Source organism: Salvelinus sp. IW2-2015, linkage group LG4q.1:29 (genome assembly GCF_002910315.2).
Source record: "Salvelinus sp. IW2-2015 linkage group LG4q.1:29, ASM291031v2, whole genome shotgun sequence".
NCBI classification, from domain to species: Eukaryota; Metazoa; Chordata; class Actinopteri; order Salmoniformes; family Salmonidae; genus Salvelinus; species Salvelinus sp. IW2-2015.
The window spans coordinates 46333207-46354921 of NC_036842.1; the positions used below are offsets into that span (position 1 = coordinate 46333207).

The 21715-nt window shown below is 40.3% G+C and overlaps 2 protein-coding genes across 2 annotated transcripts in view; both read right to left on the bottom strand.

Annotated features, from left to right (window-relative positions):
* The window catches only part of LOC112073846 (uncharacterized), a 584396-nt gene that overhangs the window by 472256 nt on the left and 90425 nt on the right, over positions 1-21715 (bottom strand). The window lies entirely within an intron of this gene.
* The window catches only part of lingo1a (leucine rich repeat and Ig domain containing 1a), a 58047-nt gene continuing 54880 nt past the window's right edge, over positions 18549-21715 (bottom strand). Inside the window, exon 2 of the mRNA XM_023984812.2 lies at positions 18549-20466. Within this exon, the coding sequence (XP_023840580.1) occupies positions 18607-20454 (1848 nt within the window). The 5' untranslated portion in view covers positions 20455-20466 and the 3' untranslated portion in view covers positions 18549-18606. The remainder of the gene's footprint in view (positions 20467-21715) is intronic.

Here is a 21715-nt window from a genome sequence, read left to right on the forward strand (position 1 = left end):
TAGCAGTGAATTTCAAACACAGATTCAACCACAAAGACCAGTAAGGTTTTCCAATGCCTCGCAAAGAAGGGCACCCATTGATAGATAGTTTAATTTTTTTTTAGCAGAAATGTAATATCCCTTTGAGCATAGTGAAGTTATTAATTACAGTATGGATGGTGTATCAATACACCCTGTCACTGCAAGAGACATGCGTCCTTCCTAACTCTTACTGGAGAGGAAGGGAACAAACGTAGGCCAATCTTTGCTAAAAATGTATTTTTATTTTATTTAACAGAAAATAAAAGTTGCACACCCTCAATACCCCTGCCTGCCCTGTTTGTTATGGATTATGGATGTGATGGGTTTAGATTGGGTCTTCAGTGGCAGTCCCTCGCAGTTCAGACCCAAAGTTTTGGTAGTGCTGGTCTGTGATCCTCTCCAAACTGTCAGTGCATAAATCTTGTATAAACCTTGTGTCAATATTGCAAGAAGATATTGTCATTTCRCATAACCATACCACAAGGTAGCTACTTTACCTGCTTCATTTATGATGAGAAAACTAGTTGAAACTAGCCTATTTGCTAGTTAGCAAGCTAGCTAAGTTAGTTAGCTAGCTAGCTTATATTAACCAGTAATACAAAATATGCCTAAACATTTTAAAATGTTAGCCGTCACCTTGAGGTTTGAATGTGTTATGTGTTAGCTAGCTGGGCTACCAGTTAGCTTTTAATGTTACCATCCTATCAAGCCTAGCTAGCTAGCTCAACTGGCTGTTGGCCAAAGTAGCTAACGTTCTTGATTCTAGTTACTAAGATAAATGAAACATCTCAAATTAGCTACTCACTTTGGTGTTTACTTCTTCAAGGTATTTTCTGTGGAGATTCTCACTTCTTTGTTTCTCCAGTTGTCAGTTCGACCACACACCATTTACACACTCATTTCTGATGCTCAAATAAAATAAATGACAGTTTCAACTCCACAGTAGAAAATACGTGATTTGTGTTGCAAGGCTATCAGTTAGTGCTTTTAGCTTGCGGTTTCACCACACCTTTATCCAGAGGGAATACAAAAATGATAGCTAGTGTCTAAAAGAATATGGATTTAATATTTGTCCAATTGTTGAGCATGTCCAAAAAACTCWAATTAGCATTAGAAATGGTCCTTATTTAACATATAGAAATGCATTTGCAGATCTTGATATGAATCTTAGTCGTGCGCATATGCATTGTATGTGCTGAGAAAATATACTATGTGGGGCTACTGTCAGTATTTGTCATTATATACTGTATATAAAATAAGATGTCCACATAGGCCTATCTCAGGACATCGAATGAGTCAATATCCGGCCATACCATCCATGTATGATATCCGGAGGGAATCCAAAAATGATTTGTTCTCGAAAGGAAAATATGGATGTCATATTTGTCCAATTATCGAGCAGGTGCTGAAACATCAGAAATGCATCAGAAATCATCCTTATTACAACATATCAAGATTCAGATATGGACCTCAGCCAAGAGAAGCATATCTGGAATCAGTATAGCTTTATATCTTGAATGTGCTGAGAAAACACATGTATACAGTCAGTATTTGTCAACATGAAGAGAAAAAATAGGATATCACATTTCTCAGGATATAGAATGAGTCCATATCCGGCCATAGGAAAATGTCCATACTTGATAATCCCAATATCATATACAGTATGTCTAACAGACACATCTGGATTCAGAATTTTTCAGGATACGGTGCATATCCACAAAACTCCAAATATGCATTGGAAAAGGTCTGTATTCTCTAGAATATCAGAAATGTGTCATATTATGATATCTCCAGATCTGGACCATTTTCGCGCAGTGCTCTCTATAGGCTGCTGCATCATCGTCAGTGATCAGTCCTACCAACGTTGTGTCGTCAGCAAACTTGATGATCGTGTTGGAGTCGTGCGCGGCCACGAAGTCGTGATTGAACAGGGAGTACGGGAGAGGACTAAGCATATATCGCTGAGGGGTCCCCGTGTTGATGGTCAGAGTGGCGGATGTGTTGATGCCTACCCTCACCGCCTGGGGGCGGCCCGTCAGGAAGTCCAAGATCCAAGTGTAGAGGGATGTGTTCAGGGTCCTGAGCTTGGTGATGAGCTTGGAGGTGACTACAGTGTTGAATGTTGAGCTGTAGTCAAGCACTGCATTCTTACATAGATATTATTTTTGTCCAGGTGGGTAAGGACAGTGTGGAGTGCATTAGAGATTGCGTCATGTGTGGATCTGTTGGGGTGGCATGCGAATTGGAGTAAATCCAGAGTGTCTGGGATGATGGTGTTGATGTGAGCCATGACCAGCCTTTTAAAGCATTTCATGGCTATAGATTTGAGTGCTACGGGGCGATAGTCATTTAGGMAGGTTACCTTGGCATGGGGGACTATGGAATACAGGCCACATCTGCGCTGAGCTAAACACCCACATTCAACCTCTCCCCTAACACAACTCTCGTTTGGCTACAGTCATGGCCGCCAGAATTTCATAATGAGCAATATGAAAAACAAGGCCAAATCAGGAAGTTCAGCCCTCCTTYAGCTATACTGAGTGTAAGATATAATCATAAAATATGTGTTTAGTTATGCACTGTCATCTTGATCATCATCAAACCATACTGACAATAAGATACCTTGAACTTYACCAACAAAATACAGTCCTCTGGAAAGTTGCCCAGACAGGCAAAAATAAAATATTGGGTAGAAGCCGGACAAAACAATGAAAAATGAAACACACTCACATCCAGAAAGAAATCTTGGAACAATGCTGACAAATGAAGTGGCCTTGCAGTGCTGTTTTCATCCAATCACATAATATATCTCCCATCGTCTCTGCCTCAGCTGCACCATCTAATTTCCCCAGCCTGGTGTCCTTGAGGCAAGTAGACTGAAGCCAGATAATTTTGAGGGGGGTTCTACTTCAAGGTGAAACAATCGAGCACTCAATTATTTTGGCATGACATATCCAGGCCTTAGATAAAGCAACGAGAAATAGAACAGAATGGTGGGAGGGGTCCCTCTATGTGCCCAATAGGCAGCCTTGTATTTACATTGATAATAACTGTCCCAATCATAACAGTAATGCATCTTGTGAGGTTAAAACAAACATAGGGGCTAGTAATACGCCCATGAGCAAGGCCTCCATTTTAGCGAGTGGCATATAAGGAGGTTTTAATGACAGACAGATGCATCATTTTGGCTGTCACATTTTTTGAAATGGGAGCTCATTTCTTTTCATTGGGGGTTTTAAATAAATGAACAGGGTAGATTGCATTGCCCAGAGCGAGACAGAGGCTATGGCATGTCCCAGCCAAAAGCCAAAATGGGCCTTGGCAGATAGACTTTTTGGACCGAAACCCAGAGTTAGGCTTGGTCATCTTTGACTCGGCCAAAAGAAAGAACAAAAGCAGGCACTCAAAAGTGAAAAGCGAGAGGAGGGGATGCTCTGTTATGGGTTTTTTGTTTATGGACTATACAGAGCTTAAGGTCATTTCAAATCCGGAGTGTGAGTTTCCCTAGGAAGCTGCACCAGACATAAACCCCTGGACCCAGAAAGTTTCGGAAAGACGGGAGTGCGAACGTTCACCTCTCTGCTAAACTGCTTCAAAATACATTTTAATATTTAGTTGTAGATATAAATAGGGCACCCACCATGGAGTGACTCCCTCCACTGATCACATGATGATTAGATGTGGAGAGGGGATATTTAAAGGCAACGCATAGGGGAATGGTGCTATTTGGAGTCTCTCTGGGAGCCTAATTTACCCATATTTACTTCATACAAAAATGGCTGCTTAGCTTTCTATTTACAGTGCCTTAATTAAAATAAGTTGATAATTCATTTTTATTTTTTATACTATAGTATTCAGTGGCGAACCGTGGCTATTGGACCTAGGCCTTCAGTGGGTGATTTTATTTTCCCAAAGCGTTGTACCAAACTCAAAAATCTAAAATAACATAGAGACAGCACCCGCACTCATGTTACCAGCAACAACAACCACACTGCTTACACAACCTATGGTAGCCTAACGCCATCAATATCACACTATCACCAAAAGTGACAACAGTGACACATCAAAGGATGTGAKTTTGACAGGCTTGWGATGCTKWAGGGACCCTAATACCTGCGCACTCCATGTAGGAGAGCACACTTTTTGTAAAATACATAGGCAGGCAGATAGAAAGACAGCAGTCACATACATCATGATGTTAAATAATAAGCAGCCCATTCACTCGGATATAATAAGCCAGTAGGTCCCAATCGTAAGAAAAGAAAAACAGAACCATTACACTTAGAAAAAAGGGTTCAAAAGGGTTCCATAGGAGAACCCTTTTTGGTCCCAGGTAGAAATAACTCTTTAGGGTTCCATGTAGAACCCTCTGTGGAAAGGGTTCTACATGGAACCAAAAAGGGTTCTTCAAAAGGGTTCTCCTATGGGGACAGCTGAAGAAGCCTTTTAGGTTTTATACTGAATGTTTCCCATGTTTCATGAGCTAAAATAAAAGATCCCAGAAATGTTCCATATGCACAAAAAGCTTTTTTCTCTCAAATTTGTTTACATCCCTGTTAGTGAGCATTTCTCCATTGCCAAGAAAATCCATCCACCTGACAGGCGTGGCATATCAAGAAGCTAATTAAACAGCATGATCATTACACAGGCCACTCTAAAATGTGCAGTTTTGTCACACAACACAATGCCACAGATGTCTCAAGTTTTGAGGGAGTGTGCAATCTGCATGCAGACTGCGGGAATGTCCAACAGAGCTGTTGCCATAGATTTGAAGGTTCATTTCTCTAACATAAGCTGCCTACAATGTCGTTTTAGAGAATTTGGCAGTACATCCAGCTGGCCTCACAACCGCAGGCCACGTTTAACCACGCCAGTCCAGGACCTCCACATCTGGCTTCTTCACCTGTAGGATTGTCTGAGGAGGAGAGGCGGGTGCTGAGGAGTATATATGTCTGTAATAAAGCCCTTTGTTTGGAAAAACTCATTCTGATTGGCTGGATCTGGCTCCCTAGTGGGTGAGCCTGGCTCCCAAGTGGGTGGGCCTATGCCCTCCGACACCTCATATGCTGCCATATGAATGGAATAATWGAAATATTATTATTTAGTTTGACACTTAGGAGCCACACTCAGTCATGTGAAATCCATAGATTAGGGGCTAATGAATTTACTTCAATTGACTGATTTACTTCTATGAACTGTATTTTTCAAATTGTTGTATGTTGCAATTAGATTTTTGTTCAGAATAGATATCACCTTCCAAGAGTGTAGGTTAAGCGTTTCCAAATCAAAATGTACTACTATTACTTCCCATTGCAAACATCGTTATCATGTTCTGCACACAAAGTAACCAGTGATCTAAAGATTAAATRCAACAATGTATTATTTTTATTATAGATCGCTAACAACAGCAAGCGAGCTGCCATAGAAAAACTGTTCCACTCACCTGATGATGATAGTTTGAAACTTAACTTGAAAGTTAATCTTGAATAGTGCGAAGCTAAGACATTAGCATCAACATCCTCTTCAATAACACCTGCTACTGCAGCCACTGCCGCAACCTAGCCTACAACAAAAATTAGCTAGCATAAACCGTCGGAAAACTACTGCTCGCTATTGCCCAGTGACGTGTCGGCTTTTGAGAAGGTGGAAGTTTCCATACATTTTTGTAAAAATGTGATTGGTTGATTCCACCGTCACTCCAAAATTCTACTCTAATACAGTTGAATGGAAGATGCCTTCTACCAGAGAGGAAGAAGCAAAGCGACAGGGATAACTGGGCGTTTTTCTCCGCTCACCAGGCGAGGAGGTTTTGTATGGAGGTCATTGAGAGAGTGTCGAATTTGGTTAACAATGAATTTAATGGCTTATTTGCTTGTGTTCTTTTTTATTCAAATATAAGATTCATAATGATTAGGTTGTTATACGGGTGTACTTTCCACACAAACTGAAGAGATTGAATCAGAATGACATTGAAAAGAAGAATATAATCCAAAATATAATTTAAATATTAATATATAATTTAAATATTATTGAATATAATTTTTTTAATTGAACATTTATTTGATAAATCATTGGGCCTTCTCTGAAGGGATAGAAGGCCTTGACGGTCTCCACTGATAGTATCCATACTTTAACAACCAAAATAATAATGGTCACTTTTGTAAACACTATAAAAAAGAGAATGCTTTACATTTTTAACATGACTTTTCTTGGCATGCACAGTAATTGGGGGGTGAAAAAAACAGAAGAAGCAATTTTCATCTGGAAAGTGTCCAAAGAACATACCACTGGGATTGGGGTTGGGTCAGGGAGTTAATTGGGGTCCAGGATATACATTGAGCTCCACAAGTATTGGGAGAGTGACACATTTATCATTCAAATATCATACCCCAAAGACATGCTAACCTCTCCCCACTACAATAACACAGGTTAGCATTTTGTGGGGGTATGATAATTATGCCTCTGTATCTTTCTCACTCATCATTATTCATGATTCACTCAAGATTATCCGTAATCATRGCAGCATCCACATTAATGTAATAGTGTATAGAAACACATTATATTCTTATTTACAATAAAATAGACTCCAAAATGACATAAAACATTATTTATCATAAACTATTGGGCACAAAATAATCTATGAATATGGGACCAAATACTTAATTTTTGACTACTTTAATACACATAAGTTAATTTGGTCCCCTGTAATAGGGGGATATGTACAAGAATTGCTGTAATTTCAAATTAAAGGTGACAGTCTGCACTTTAACTTCATAGTCATTGTATAATTTCAAATCCAGTGCTGGAATACAGAGCCAAAACAACAAAAAATGTGTCCCTGTCCAAATACTTTTGGAGCTCACYTTATATCAGTAAAACAATGCCCCTGAAACATTTATTTAACAGGTACTTACCACACAGCTCTTGCCATGCCTGTATGGCAGATAGCCAACTAACCTCTCCACAGTAAGGGTCATAGATTTCAGTGGGTACAGCCATCGTCTATAGTTTTCCAGTTTCCATGATCTTGTCATTAATGTATTTCAGCTACTACAACAGTAAAGTACTTCAGGTCTATTATGTGTACTCACTGTGTTAGTCGTAGTTTATTTGATTAATGGGAGTCCTCTGCTCTATGTTTTTAAGTGTAAAAGCAATTACATTCGCTGCAAGTCTAAAAGAAGTGATATCAAACCCTAAACTGTTTGAGCCCATAAGATTCCTATAATATTCRTATTTCCTCTCGCTCTCGTTTGGTCGAGTGCTGTGTAGTGAATGTGATATCTCAGTGCATTGAGATGCAATAGCGTTTATCATATTTTCACATGATACAATTGACTATTGGAATCTGGTAAATATGTAGTGATTATGTAGAACTTGGATTATATTGTGGTATGCTAAATGGCACTGAAATGCTAAAAAGCAACTATTACTGAGAATTACATAAAAAATGACTGTATGACTTACTCTGACTTTYTCAGATCTTATAATGTCCTTGAGATGGAGGCGATAATTCATACACATTTCAGATCTACAGTAAACATACTCAATGCAATCTCAAGCTGGAGTATCCCATACTCATTTTGGATGAAGAGGAACTGCCCCTCCCAACCTTCAGGCTATTCTCAAACAATACAACCCAAGTACTCCATTCTGCCACCTCTGGTCTCTTGGCCCTGCTCAGCCCAGTCCAAGCTCTTCTCTGTCCTGGCTCCCCAATCTTCCAAAAACATCTTAAACCCTACCTCTTCAAAGAGTATCTTAAATAATCTACTACTTTATTGAGGAAAAATGTACTTACTATGGCTGTGATACAGTATGTAGTTTACAGTATGTGGTTTACCCACCTAGCCATCTTAAGATGAATGCAATAACTGTAAGCCACTCTGGATAAGAGCTGCTAAATTACTAAAATGTAATGTACATGTAAGAGCCCGACAGTACAGTCTATTTGACATGGGTCAAAACAATGGGACTCAATGGGTAGGATCAATAGCTAGTTTCATTGAATTAACCGGACTTAGTTGAATAAACTGATTTAATGTAAAGTAACAGTATTTTGAAGCACTGTTTTCAACACTGGCTGTAAATACAGTAAATTACAGAATGTTATGAAGACAGTAGCCTCTACCATGCTGTTACCTCACATTTTGTATGAAAGCCTGTGGAAGTTCTTGTCAGAAAAATACTAAAAGAAGGTGGAGGGTATCCAAGCTGTCCTCCCCTTCCAACAATTGGAAAAGGCACATTCAAATGGAGGTAGAAATTTGAAACCAAAAGCCAATGATTTTCAATGGTCCCCACATGTCATTACGTGTCATTACAACCAAATTATATAAAACATTTAATAAAAACAATTTCTGAAATATCATTTAAAAAAACTTAAGACTTGCAAGCACTGTAAATGAGATTACTCTGAATAATTTGCGCTTCTGAAGATGGATGGAAGGGGTGGTTGTTTTTTAAAAACTGTGTCTACTTACAGCCAATCATCCAGCAGCCTCTGGAAATCAGCGCTCCACTCATACCTACTATTTACAATATAAACTTCCAAAGGYTCTTGAGAACTACTTGAGCGAGGCCTGGAAGCCAAAGCTATGATGACAGCAATGTGAGGTAACATGTAAGTGGATGAAAGGTGAGTGATATATAATGGAGAAACGTCATGGCTGTGGATGCTTCCATATGCAGATTTGTATGTGTGGCACCGTGAGAGGCATGGGCATAGGTGTTGCGGAAAGACTCCCAGTGCAGGACCATGGACAGAACCAACACCTCAGCACAGTAGAAAGTTGCGCTCATTTCAGCATCATGGACAGCGGGACGCAACCTTCAGACCCAGGCCAGCCGAAGACAGCGCCACAGCTCTGCTCACCCAACACACCTGTGCAGGATTACTAATCAGCACACCTGCAAGGCATTCCCTAATCAATTGACTGGCACAAAAGGGCAGGCTGGACCTCACTCAAGTGCAGCATTTAGGACGGCACAACGTGCTTACCCTCCCGCTTACACTCCCGCTTACACTGTGTTTCGTGCGCCTTCCACAGAATCCTCAAAAGGAGATTTACGGACACTTTAACCACTCTCGTGCCTGAACGACTTGTGGACTAGAACGCCAAAGACACTAAAGTAAAAGYATCTGAAACTACAACGTTTACTCATTGCCGCTTGTGTAGTCGGGCACAACCCACGGTTCCTGACAGTATGAAAAATAAAGCTATATATGTCAGCCATGTTAAATTGAATCTTCACAGATACATATGGCCACATGGGATTTTTGATATGGTAATGCTATGTGGAGCCATGGCAAACCTGCCATGAGTTCAAGATTCTACATATACAGTTGAAGTCGGAAGTTTACATACACCTTAGCCAAATACATTATCTCAGTTTATCACAATTCCTGACATTTAATCCTAGCAAAAATTCCCTGTCTTAAGTCATTTAGGATCACCACTTTATTTTAATAATGTGAAATGTCAGAATAATAGTTGAGAGAATGAATTATTTCAGCTTTTATTTATTTCATCACATTCCCAGTGGGTCAGAAGTTTACATACACTCAATTAGTATTTGGTAGCATTACCTTTAAATTGCTTAACTTGGGTCAAATGTTTCGGGTAGCCTTCCACAAGCATCCCACAAAAAGTTGGGTGAATTTTGGCCCATTCCTCCTGACAGAGCTGGTGTAACTGAGTCAGGTTTGTAGGCCTCCTTGCTCGCACACACTTGTTCAGYTCTGCCCACAMATTTTCTATAGGATTGAGGTCAGGGCTTTGTGATGGCCAGTACAATACCTTGACTTTGTTGTCCTTAAGCCATTTTGCCACAACTTTGAAAGTATGCTTGGGGTCATTGTTCATTTGGAAGACCCATTTGCTTACCAAGCTTTAACTTCATGACTGATGTCTTGAGATGTTGCTTCAATATATCCACATAATTTTCCTTCCTCACGATGCAATCTATTTTGTGAAGTCCACCAGTCCCTCCTGCAGCAAAGCACCCCCGCAACATGATGCTGCCACCCCCGTGCTTCATGGTTGGGATGGTGTTCTTCGGCTTGCAAGCGTCCCCCCTTTTCCTCCAAACATAACGATGGTCATTATGGCCAAACAGTTCTATTTTTGTTTCATTAGACCAGAGGACATTTCTACAAAAAGTACGATCTTTGTCCCCATGTGCAGTTGCAAACCATAGTCTGGCTTTTTTATGGCGGTTTTGGAGCAGTGGCTTCTTCCTTGCTGAGCGACCTTTCAGGTCATTTCAATATAGGACTCGTTTTACTGTGGATATAGATACTTTTGTACCATCTTCACAAGGTCAGTTGCTGTTGTTCTGGGATTGATTTGCACTTTTCGCACCAAAGTACGTTCATCTCTAGGAGACAGAACGTGTCTCCTTCCTGAGCGGTATGACAGCTGCGTGGTCCCATGGTGTTTATACTTGCGTACTATTGTTTGTACAGATGAATGTGGTACCTTCAGGCGTTTGGAAATTGCTCCCAAGGATGGATCAGACTTGTGGAGGTCTACCATTTTTTTTTGAGGTCTTGGCTGATTTCTTTTGATTTTCCCATGATGTCAAGCAAAGAGGCACTGAGTTTGGTAGGCCTTGATATACATCCACAGGTACACCTCCAATTGACTCAAMTTATGTCGATTAGCCTATCAGAAGCTTCTAAAGCCATGACAYCATTATCTGGAATTTTCCAATCTGTTAAAGGCATAGTCTACTTGGTGTATGTTAACTTCTGACCCACTGGAATTGTGATACAATGAATTATAAGTGAAATAATCTGTCTGTAAACAATTGTTGGAAGAATTACTTGTGTCATGCACAAAGTAGATGTCCTAACCGACTTGCCAAAACTATAGTTTGTTAACAAGAAAATTGTGGAGTGGTTGAAAAATGAATTTAAATGACTCCAACCTAAGTGTATGTAAACTTCCAACTTCAACTGTACATATGAATCTGATGACATGCTTTTATCTATCTAAACATTGTGTTACTCTGGGATACTGTAACCAGAGGTAAATTCCTATTTTCAGCTCTGTTTTTACAGTATATCACTAGTTGGTCTAGTTCATTGAGACAATTGTAGGAAAATCACAAATATATTTTATCCCTTACAAGTTTGTGTTTCAGAGTTATCCTTTGGTTCGAAAGGGGAATACGGATTGTGTGCTTTCATCAAGAAAAACTTGATAAACACAAGTGTAGAAGGGTAGCAATATAATAGCCATTTCTAACATTAAAACGGTACAACCTGCTATATTTTACTGCCATTCAATAGTAATTTAAATTAATGCATTGATTCTTGAACATTACCCTGAAAATATGCCTCACGCACGTAGTATAACTCTTCATTTTTTAAATTTCTCCAGCCTTATCCTGCATAGACCTCATAGCAAACAAAGTCCAGGGTTGGATGTAAAACAAATGCAGGATTGTGGCTTTAATGTCTAATTTTCTTAATATTCCATGGTACTTGATCTATTAGTGATGGAGGATGATTAACATGCAAGGGGGCAGGAAGCATAGCAAGGATTATGCTTCCCTGTAAACAGGAAATTAGCGAGCTTTAAAGCATCTGAATATCCCTGCTACAGTATAGCTAATTGGCTATAATGAGGAGTAGAAAGCAAACCAATGATAACCCCCCTTGGTAATCTACATCCGCCAGATCTGAATGTCCTTTTCTTAAATTTTTTGTGGTAGATAGCGTTATGCCGTGTTTAGTTAGAAATAAATAAATGCTTTAAGTTTTAAATCAAGATAGGACTATTATCTGTTTAAAAAAACTCCATAGATTGTTTAATACAACATACCATATTTTCAACAATTTAACATCAAGAAAAAAACTTACATAAAAAAACATCTGCATATTACCTTTATTGCACAGAACAATTTTAATGGATTTTTTTCTTCATGGATTTTTAAATATATTTTCATATAAAGTTGGCTGGGACTACATGTTCAACATAGTCCTGGGTCAAAAAAAAAAAAAAAAGGAACAAGAGAAAGAAATGAGGTTCCCATGAATCTCTGACTCGACCGGGACCAAAAGGCTAAGTACAGTTGCCACACTTTGAACAAAGCGAGCATTCATAATCAGCCAGGGAGGGAACCATGGTTTTCAGCAAAACGGATTACTCCAAAGCTGCTTGCTTCAGACCACTCCATGGGTGAAACCATCTGTGTCGATGCACCATCTGCATATTCAGTCCATACTTCCAACCCATTACTGTGTGTCGTTGTCTGGAATGTCATCCATCATCAATAACATAGCCTTTATCCTGCACATATCCGCAAAGCCCAGCTGTCCACAGTGTGTAGTTGAAAAGATAAGGGCATTCATTACACATATTGTATATCCAGGAGGATCAGCAGGAACTTACTTTTTTTTTTCTTTACACCCTTTTTGGGATATCATATAGTAAAATAAACCTGCAAAGGAATTTTTGTATGGGGGTGTGGTTGCGGAGGGTCGAGAAATTCAGACAATGATATTTCTGACAACCAAAGCTCCCTAACATGGGATTAAGTGTTTTACAGGTTGCTGAGCACATTAGTAACAAAGTAGAGCATCCCAACTTTTATTCTCCATAAAAATGTTAAGCACACCATAAGCCCATTATGTAAGACTCTTTAGAGTGCACTGTAACATAATTCAAAAGGCAACAGATAAACAGATACCAAGGTATTCATGCAATAATATGCAATGGAATATACCATCAGTTGTTGTCATAGAGTGTAATCAACAGTAGCATCCAAACATTTTTAGCCGGATTATCTTCTGAACAGAGAGAAGTGTGTGTGTGTGTGTATAATGTGTCATTTCTGTTATTTGTGTCATTGTTCATTGTTTGCGTATAGACTATGTTTATATAACACTACATTTTCGATTAGGTTGATTTTAGCTCCCCAGAGAAAAACAAAAATAAATAGATAATATAATACAATTACAGTGCCTTCAGAAAGTATTTACGCCCCTATACTTTTTCGACATTTTGTTGTGTTACAAAGTAGGGTTAAAATGGATTTAATTGGCTTTTAATTTTTTCCCCCATCAATCTACACAAAAAATAAATATAATGTACTAATGAAAATTAAAACACCCAATACTTATCTAATCAATATGTATTAGTAAGTCTAAGAGCTTTGCACACCTGGATTGTGGAATATTTGCACATTATTCTTTTGAAAATTCTTCAAGCTCTGTCAAGTTGGTTGTTGATCATTGCTAGACAGACTTGTCAAGTCTTGCCATAGATTTCGAGGCAGATTTAAGTCAAAACTCTAAGTAGGCCACTCAGGAACATTCAATGTCGTCTTGGTAAGCAACTCGTATAGATTTGGTCTTGTGTTTTAGGTTTATGGTCCTGCTGAAAGGTGAACTAGTTTCTAAGTGTCTGTTAAAAAGCAGACGGAACCAGGTTTTCCTCTAGGATTGTGCCTGTGCTTAGCTACATTCCTTTTCTTTTTATCCTGGAAAAACTTTGTAGTCCTTTATGACGACAAGCATACCCATATTATGATGCAGCCACCCCCATGCTTGAAAATATTGAGAATGGTACCCAGTGATTCAGGAAAAAAATTGAATTCCTATGCCACATTTTTTGCAGTATTTTGCAGTAGTGCCTTGTTGCAAACAGGATGCATGTTTTGGAATATTGTTTTATTCTGTACAGGCGTCGTTCTTTTCACTCTGTCATTTAGGTTAGTATTTTGAAGTAACCACAATGTTGTTGAGCCATCCTCAGGTTTGTCATATCACAGCCATTAAACTCTGTTACTGTTTTAAAATCACCATTGGCCTCATGGTGAAATCCCTGAGCGGTTTTCTTTCTCTCCGGCAACTCAGTTCGGAAGGAAGTCTGTATCTTTGTAGTGCCTGGGTGTATTCATACACCATCCAAAGCCTAATTAACAGCTTCACCATGTTCAAACGGATATTCAGTGTCTGCTTCATTATTTTTACCAATCAGTTCCGTTCCTTTGTCAGGCATTGGGAAACTTCCCTGGTCTTTGTGGTTAAATCTGTTCTCGAAATTCACTGCTCGACTAAGGGACCATACAGATAATTGTATGTGTGGGGTACAGAGATGGGATAGTTATTAACAAATCATGTTAACCACTATTATTGCACARAGTGAGTGCATGCAATTTATTATGTGATTTGTTAAGCAAATGTTCRCTCCTGAACTTATTTAGGCTTGCCATAAAAGGGGTTGAATACCTTTATGAATTTTAAATAATTCGTATTTGACATTATGTGGTATTATGTATAGATCAGTGACCATTTTATATTCAGGCTGTCACAACAAAATGTGGAAAAAGTCAAGGGGTGTGAATGCACTGTATATTATCATTATATTTGACGAAATATGATAAAATAATGCAATGTTTATGGCCAATAAACATTGTGTGCCACAATGTCTAGCACAAGAAAACAGATGATGAGATCTAATCTTGATAAATGAATGAATTAATACATTTAGAGGGGTTTTGAGAAGAATCATGTTCGAACCAAAAGCCGCTATAGAGCARTGACCCAGCTAACCTTATATACAACAAAATTATGCCAACAAAATGACGTATTTGAAACTCCCATGGTAACAGTTTAAGTTGCTATTTTACATGTGTAGTAATGCTTTAATTACTCTACTAACAACATCAGTAATATGTTATAGTAATTGTAAGAAGTTGTCTTTGCTTTGGAAATGTATAGTAATGGAATTGTGCATTGTTTGTTATGACACAATAAAGAGTAGACTAAGAAACAGTAACTGAAATACTATACCATTACAATGCAATTACTAAATAATTATGTAACATTGTTACTCCACTAAAACAATGTGTTTACTAGAGGAATTACATTGCGCTCCACAGGTATAAAAACAACTTAATGTAGTGTACAGTCGAAGCCAAAAGTTTTGAGAATGACACAAATATAAATTTTCACAAAGTCTGCTGCCTCAGCTTGTATGATGGAAATTTGCATATACCCCAGAATGTTATGAAGAGTGATCAGATGAATTGCAATTAATTGCAAAGTCCCTCTTTGCCATGCAAATGAACTGAATCCCCCAAAAACATTTTCACTGCATTTCAGCCCTGCCACAAAAGGACCAGCTGACATCATGACAGGGATTCTCTCGTTAACACAGGTGTGAGTGTTGGAGATCACTCTGTCATGCTGATTGAGTTCGAATAACAGACTGGAAGCTTCAAAAGGAGGRTAGTGCTTGGAATCATTGTTCTTCCTCTGTCAACCATGGTTACCTGCAAGGAAACATGTGCCGTCATCATTGCTTTGCACAAAAAGGGCTTCACAGGATATTGCTGCAAGGATATTGGTGCCAGTAAGATTGCACCTAAATCAACCATTTATCGGATCATCAAGAACTTCAAGGAGAGCGGTTCAATTGTTGTGAAGAAGGCTTCAGGGCGCCCAAGGAAGTCCAGCAAGCGCCAGGACTGTCTCCTAAAGTTGATTCAGCTGCGGGATCGGGGCACCACCAGTACAGAGCTTGCTCAGGAATGGCAGCAGGCAGGTGTGAGTGCATCTGCACGCACAGTGAGGCGAAGACTTTTGGAGGATGGCCTGGTGTCAAGAAGGGCAGCAAAGAAGCCACTTCTCTCCAGGAAAAACATCAGGGACAGACTGATGATTCTGCAAAAGGTACAGGGATAGGACTGCTGAGGACTAAAGTCATTTTCTCTGATGAGACCCCTTTCCGATTGTTTGGAGCATCCGGAAAAAAGCTGTCCGGAGAAGACAAGGTGAGCGCTACCATCAGTCCTGTGTCATGCCATCAGTAAAGCATCATGACCATTCATGTGTGGGGTTGCTTCTCAGCCAAGGGAGTGGGCTCACTCACACTTTTGCCTAAGAACACAGCCATGAATAAAGAATGGTACCAACACATCCTCCAAGAGCAACTTCTCCCAACCATCCAGTAACAGTTTGGTGACAAACAATGCCTTTTCTAGCATGATAGAGCACCTTGCCATAAGGCAAAAGTGATAACTAAGTGGCTCGGGGGAAAAAACATTGATATTTTGGGTCCAGGAAACTCCCCAGACCTTAATCCCATTGAGAACTTGGGTCAATCCTCAAGAGGCGGTGGGACAAACAAAAACCCACAAATTCTGACAAACTCCAAGCATTGATAAAAAAAAAAGAATGGTCAACACTGCATATATTGACTCTGCATCATCTTCATGTAATTGTCAATAAAAGCCTTTGACACTTATGAAATGCTTGTAAATATACTTCAGTATTCCATAGTAACATCTGACAAAAATATCTAAAGACACTGAAGCAGCAAACTTTGTGGAAATTAATATTTGTGTCATTCTCAAAACTTTTGGCCACGACTGTAGTGAATGATATGGACGAGATACAGAAGACATATATATATACACACACACACACACATATACATACATACATACATATATATATGTTCTGTGGTTGTATATATATACATATACACGGTGCCCAGCTATATAATATATATATATAATATATAGATATATATATATATATATATACATACACCAGTCAAAAGTTTGGACACACCTACTCATTCAAGGGTTTTCTTGATATTACTATTTTCTACATTGTAGAATATTAGTGAAGACATCAAAACTATGAAATAACACATAGAATCATGTAGTAACCAGAAAAAGTGTTAAACAAACCAAAATTCATTTTATATTTGAGATTCTTCAAAGTAGCCACCCTTTGCCTTGAAGACACCTTTGCACACTCTTGGCATTCTCTCAACCAGCTTCATGAGGAAGTCACCTGGAATGCATTGTTAAGTTAATTTGTGGAATTTCTTTCCTTCTTAATGCGTTTGAGCCAAACAGTTCTGTTGTGACAAGGTAGGGGTGGTATACAGAAGATAGCCCTATTAGGTAAAAGACCAAGTCCATATTATGATAAGAACAGCTCAAATAAGAAAATAGAAACAACAGTCCATCATTACTTTAAGACATRAAGGTCAGTCAACCTGGAAAATGTCAAGAACTTTGGCTCTCATGAGAACCGCTACAAGAAAGGAAGACCCAGAGTTACCTCTGCTGCAGAGGATAACTTCATTAGAGTTACCAGCCTCAGAAATTGCAGCCCAAATAAATGCTTCACAGAGTTCAAGTAACAGACACATCTCAACATCAACTGTTCAGAAGAGATGGCGAGAATCAGGCCTTCATGGTCGAATTGCTGCAAAGAAACCACTAGTAAAGGACACCAATAAGAAGAAGAGACATGCTTGAGCCAAGAAACACGAGGAATGGACATTAGACCGGTGGAAATCTGTCCTTTGCTTTGATGAGTCCAAATTGGAGATTTTTGGTTCCAACCGCCGTGTCTTTGTGAGACGCAGAGTAGGTGAACGGATGATCTCTGCATGTGTGGATCCCAACGTGAAGGATGGAGGAGGTGTGATGGTATGGGGGTGCTTTGCTGGTAACACTGTCATTGATTTATTTAGAGTTCAAGGCACACTTAACCAGCATGGCTACCACAGCATCCTGCAGTGATACGCCATCCCGTCTGGTTTGTGCTTTGTGGGACTATCATTTGTTTTTWAAMMRGRMMAWKRMCCMAAAACACTTTCAGACTGTGTAAGGGCTATTTGACCAAGAAGGAGATGGATGGATGATGGAATGCTGCATCAAGAWGACCTGGTCTCCAGAATCACATGACCTTAACCCAATTGAGATGGTTTGGCATGAGTTGTACAGCAGAGTGAAGGAAAAGCAGCCAACAAGTGCTCAGCATATGTTGAAACTCCTTCAAGACTGTTGGAAAAGTATTCCAGGTGACGCTGGTTGAGAGAATGCCAAGAGTGTGGTACGCTGTCATTAAGGCAAAGGGTGGCTACTTAGAAGAATCTAAAATATATTTTGAGTTGTTTAACACTTTTTTGGTTACTACCTGATTCCATATGTGTTATTTCATAGTGTTGATGTCTTCACTATTATTCTACAATGTAGAAAATAGTAAAAATAAAGAAAGACCCTTGAATGAGTAGGTGTGTCCAAACTTTTGACTGGTACTGTATATTCTGACTGACAAAGTACCAGAAGGGATTGTTTAAATGTGCTCATCAACCCATACAATCTACTCTTAACATTTTGGTAAACAAATATTTCAATTTCTGTAAAAAATCTATAAACTAAGAACACAGGCAAAAGGACAGTGAAGGCAGGTTATTACGTACATAGAGAAGGGTTCATCTCTTTTTTTCTATAATTTCTTCCCAATATAAATCCACAAGAATATGAATCGCACACAACAAAATTTGCTTTCGAACAAACGTACCTAAAGGTCTTGCAGAAATTGCCAACGCTGTGGAGCGTCTGCTTTGCTATCATCCCCCTCATATACTCAACATATTACGAAAGCAAGGAACTTCTCTCTCCATCTCCAACAGTTAAGTCAGGGAAAATAGATTACTTTATGATTACATCCCAGGATCCACAGATTTGTAAGGGAGGATTTGACGTTTCTTTTTTTTTTTTTTACAATTTCAAGTTAAGAGTCTGTTTGCTCTCTTGGTCCCGTTAAATCATTTTCATGTTAAACTTGCGAGGGGCGTCTGCGTTGTTGCTGCTCATCCCAGCGTCTGACTTGCGTGGCACATACTCAATCTCTATGTTTGGCTTGACGTTGCCTTTTCCTCTGCTCCAGAGGAAGAGGATGACGAGACAGAAGAGGACGACGCCGAGGAACGATATAAATCCCATGGTGGTGGCGATGATTAAGGTCTTTATGTCGAAGGGGAAAGGGACGTTGGTTCGGGTCCCATTGGCACCATTCTCATTGGGCTGGTTGGAGATGAATGCAAAGGTCTTGTTGGGTTGGTGAGGCCAGTCTGGAGAGTAGCTATGGACATGCAGGTGGGCAAGAGATGTGTCGTTGCCACCGGCATTGCTGGCTATACACACATACGTGCCATTATCCTGAATCTGAGCGTAGCGCACCTCAAGGGTGCCATCGGGGAATACTGTGAGCCGCCCGATGGTTTTGGTCGTGATGAACTGCTTCTGGGGTGAGAGCCACATGATGACTGGGGCGGGATCACCGTCCGCCTGGCATACAAAATGAACAGTAGTTCCCTCGTCCACAAATTTCTGCTGCGCCTTGCGGTCCCGGATCCTGGACTTGCGACACGTGAAGTAGTTGGGCTGCAGGACGTCCGGGAAATCTTTAAACTCTTTTCCCTGTACGAACTCAGGTGAAGCGCAGGTGGGTTGCTGCCGGTTGAAGTTGAGCCTCCAGCGTCTCCGGAACACCCACAGCAGCCGGCAGTCACATGCCAAGGGGTTATCGTAAAGCGCCAGAGTCTCCAGGTTGCCTACCGAGTGGAACGCAGACTCCTCCAAGGTGCTCAAGGCATTGCCAGACACATTGAAGATCTTCAGATAGTTTAGGCCTCGGAACGAGTAGGGCTCGATCATAGCCAGCCTGCCCCCAACCAGGTGAAACTCCTGGAGCCTCAGAAGGTCATGGAGCTTATTCCCCTCAATGGTGTGGATGGGGTTATAGGACAGATTCAGAAACCGTAGGTAGACCAAGTGCCGGAGAGCCACGTATGGGATGGAGGTCAGGTTGCCATTGGTGATGGTCAGCGAGGTGAGGTTCAGTCCATAGAGGCAATTGGAGGTCATGGTGTCCAGGTAGGGCCAGTTGGCGATCTCCAGCACTTTCAGCCGGTACAGTCTTTTGAAGGAGTAATCCTTAATAACGTAGATGTTGAGGTGGCGCAGCCTGAGAAAGATCAAACTGTGGAGGTGGGTGAAGGCCTCGGTGGGCACCGAGGTCAGGTTGCACTTCTCCAAAGTCAGCTGCTCCAGGCTGCTGAGACCATGGAAGGCCCGGTGGGAGATAAACACCAAGTCATTGTCGCCCACCTCCATGGAGCGCAGGTTGTACAGGTCTTGGAACATATAGTCCAGCAGGATGACTATCTTGTTCTCACTGATGTCCAACTGGGTGAGGTTGCTGAGGCCCGTGAACACACCCAGCTGGATGAGTTTGAGCTTGTTGCTGCGCAGCCCCAATGTCCGGAGGCCGTACAGGTTGTTGAAGGCGCCGGGCTCGATGGCCGAGATGGTGTTTTCGTTGAGCTCCAGCTCCTCCAGGTTGGGGTAGGCTGCGAACTCGTCCATGTTGATGGTCTTGATGCGGTTCTTGCTGAGGTCCAGCAGCCGCGTTTCTGTGGGGATGCCCTCAGGGACGGACATAAGCTTCTTGCGGTGGCATATGACCGAGCGCTCCTGGGCATTGCACTCGCAGCGGGACGGGCAGCCTGTGGTGGAACCGGACAGTACGGTGCCCAGCATCAGAATCAGAATGGGCTGCCAGCAAGCCACCAGGTAGCTGTGCCCACTCGCTTCCCTGGCCCCCATCCTATCGGTTACCTATGGAGACACAAGAGAGACAGAGAAAGGACATGTCAGAAAAACAATCACTGATTAGATACTCTAAATAACACTGGGCTATTTCCTTATCATTAAAATTGGTGAAAAGTGAGATCACTTTTGTATTGTATTTTGAAGCCACATTCTGCAGTATTGCTCCATATAAAATGCTTTGAAGTGTGGGAAAAGGAGTGTCCTATGAAAACATATTATACTGTTTGTTCTCTTTTGAAAAATAGTGACTACTATTCTCTGCCAGGCATTTTGACGCCAACAATGAAAAGCAATAAGATGTAAAGCGATGCCATAATCATGTGACACAATTTGAAATTGAGTGTAAAAGTTTTGCTGCAATATTAATGACACAAAGGAAATAGGAATGGGGGTGAGGGGTTACTAGGAATAAGGTATGTATTTGCATAATGGAGAAAACTGACATGTTTGAATTCTGCAATGCTCACTACTCTACACAGAGCTTCAAAGGCATTTCAGATGCAGGAGGCTCCTGTGAACTGATGGAACAGTGTTCGCTGAAGGATTCGCATGCAATGGTTACATCAGCACCATAAGACTCATTTATGATCCATAAGAGGAAATGTTGAGCTTGGACAGACAGTAGATGTATCACAAAGAATGTGAATCAATTCCTGGCATTCGGGTGTGATGCTGCCTGGTTATGTATTGTGTGTGTGCGGCGTATACCCACTTATTTTTCAGTGGGCATTGCGTATACTCACTTCTTAAAYCTCCACTGCCGTTTCAATTAATAAGGCTGATGGAACAGATCAGAATGTTTAGCTTAAAATGTTGATAAACTATTAATACTTCACATTTTAAGTGGGGCAATGTACCTTCGCGGTGAATGTTCTAAAATTATATTTGCAGGAAAAAGGCRTTCTAAAATGTGCATGGACAGAGATGGAAATATCCATTGGAAATATAGAAAGGGGGGGGGTTAAATATGCAACAATTATCATGGGTTGCTAATATGACCAAGATGATGCCTTTTCCTCAGAGACAATGAAAGAAAATGTAAAGAAAATCAATAGAACAGCATATGAAACACTGCTAAGCAAACAGTGTGAGGTGTCTGCACACTTGAATTAAAGGGTAAATACACTCAAAAATCTAAATTTCTTAGATGTCCCAGACCTCAAAACAAATGTTGTTTTTCTGTATGACTTTGAGAGTGAAAACCTGAAACAATTAGGAAAAATATGAAACCTGTGAATTTTGGACATTTATCTGT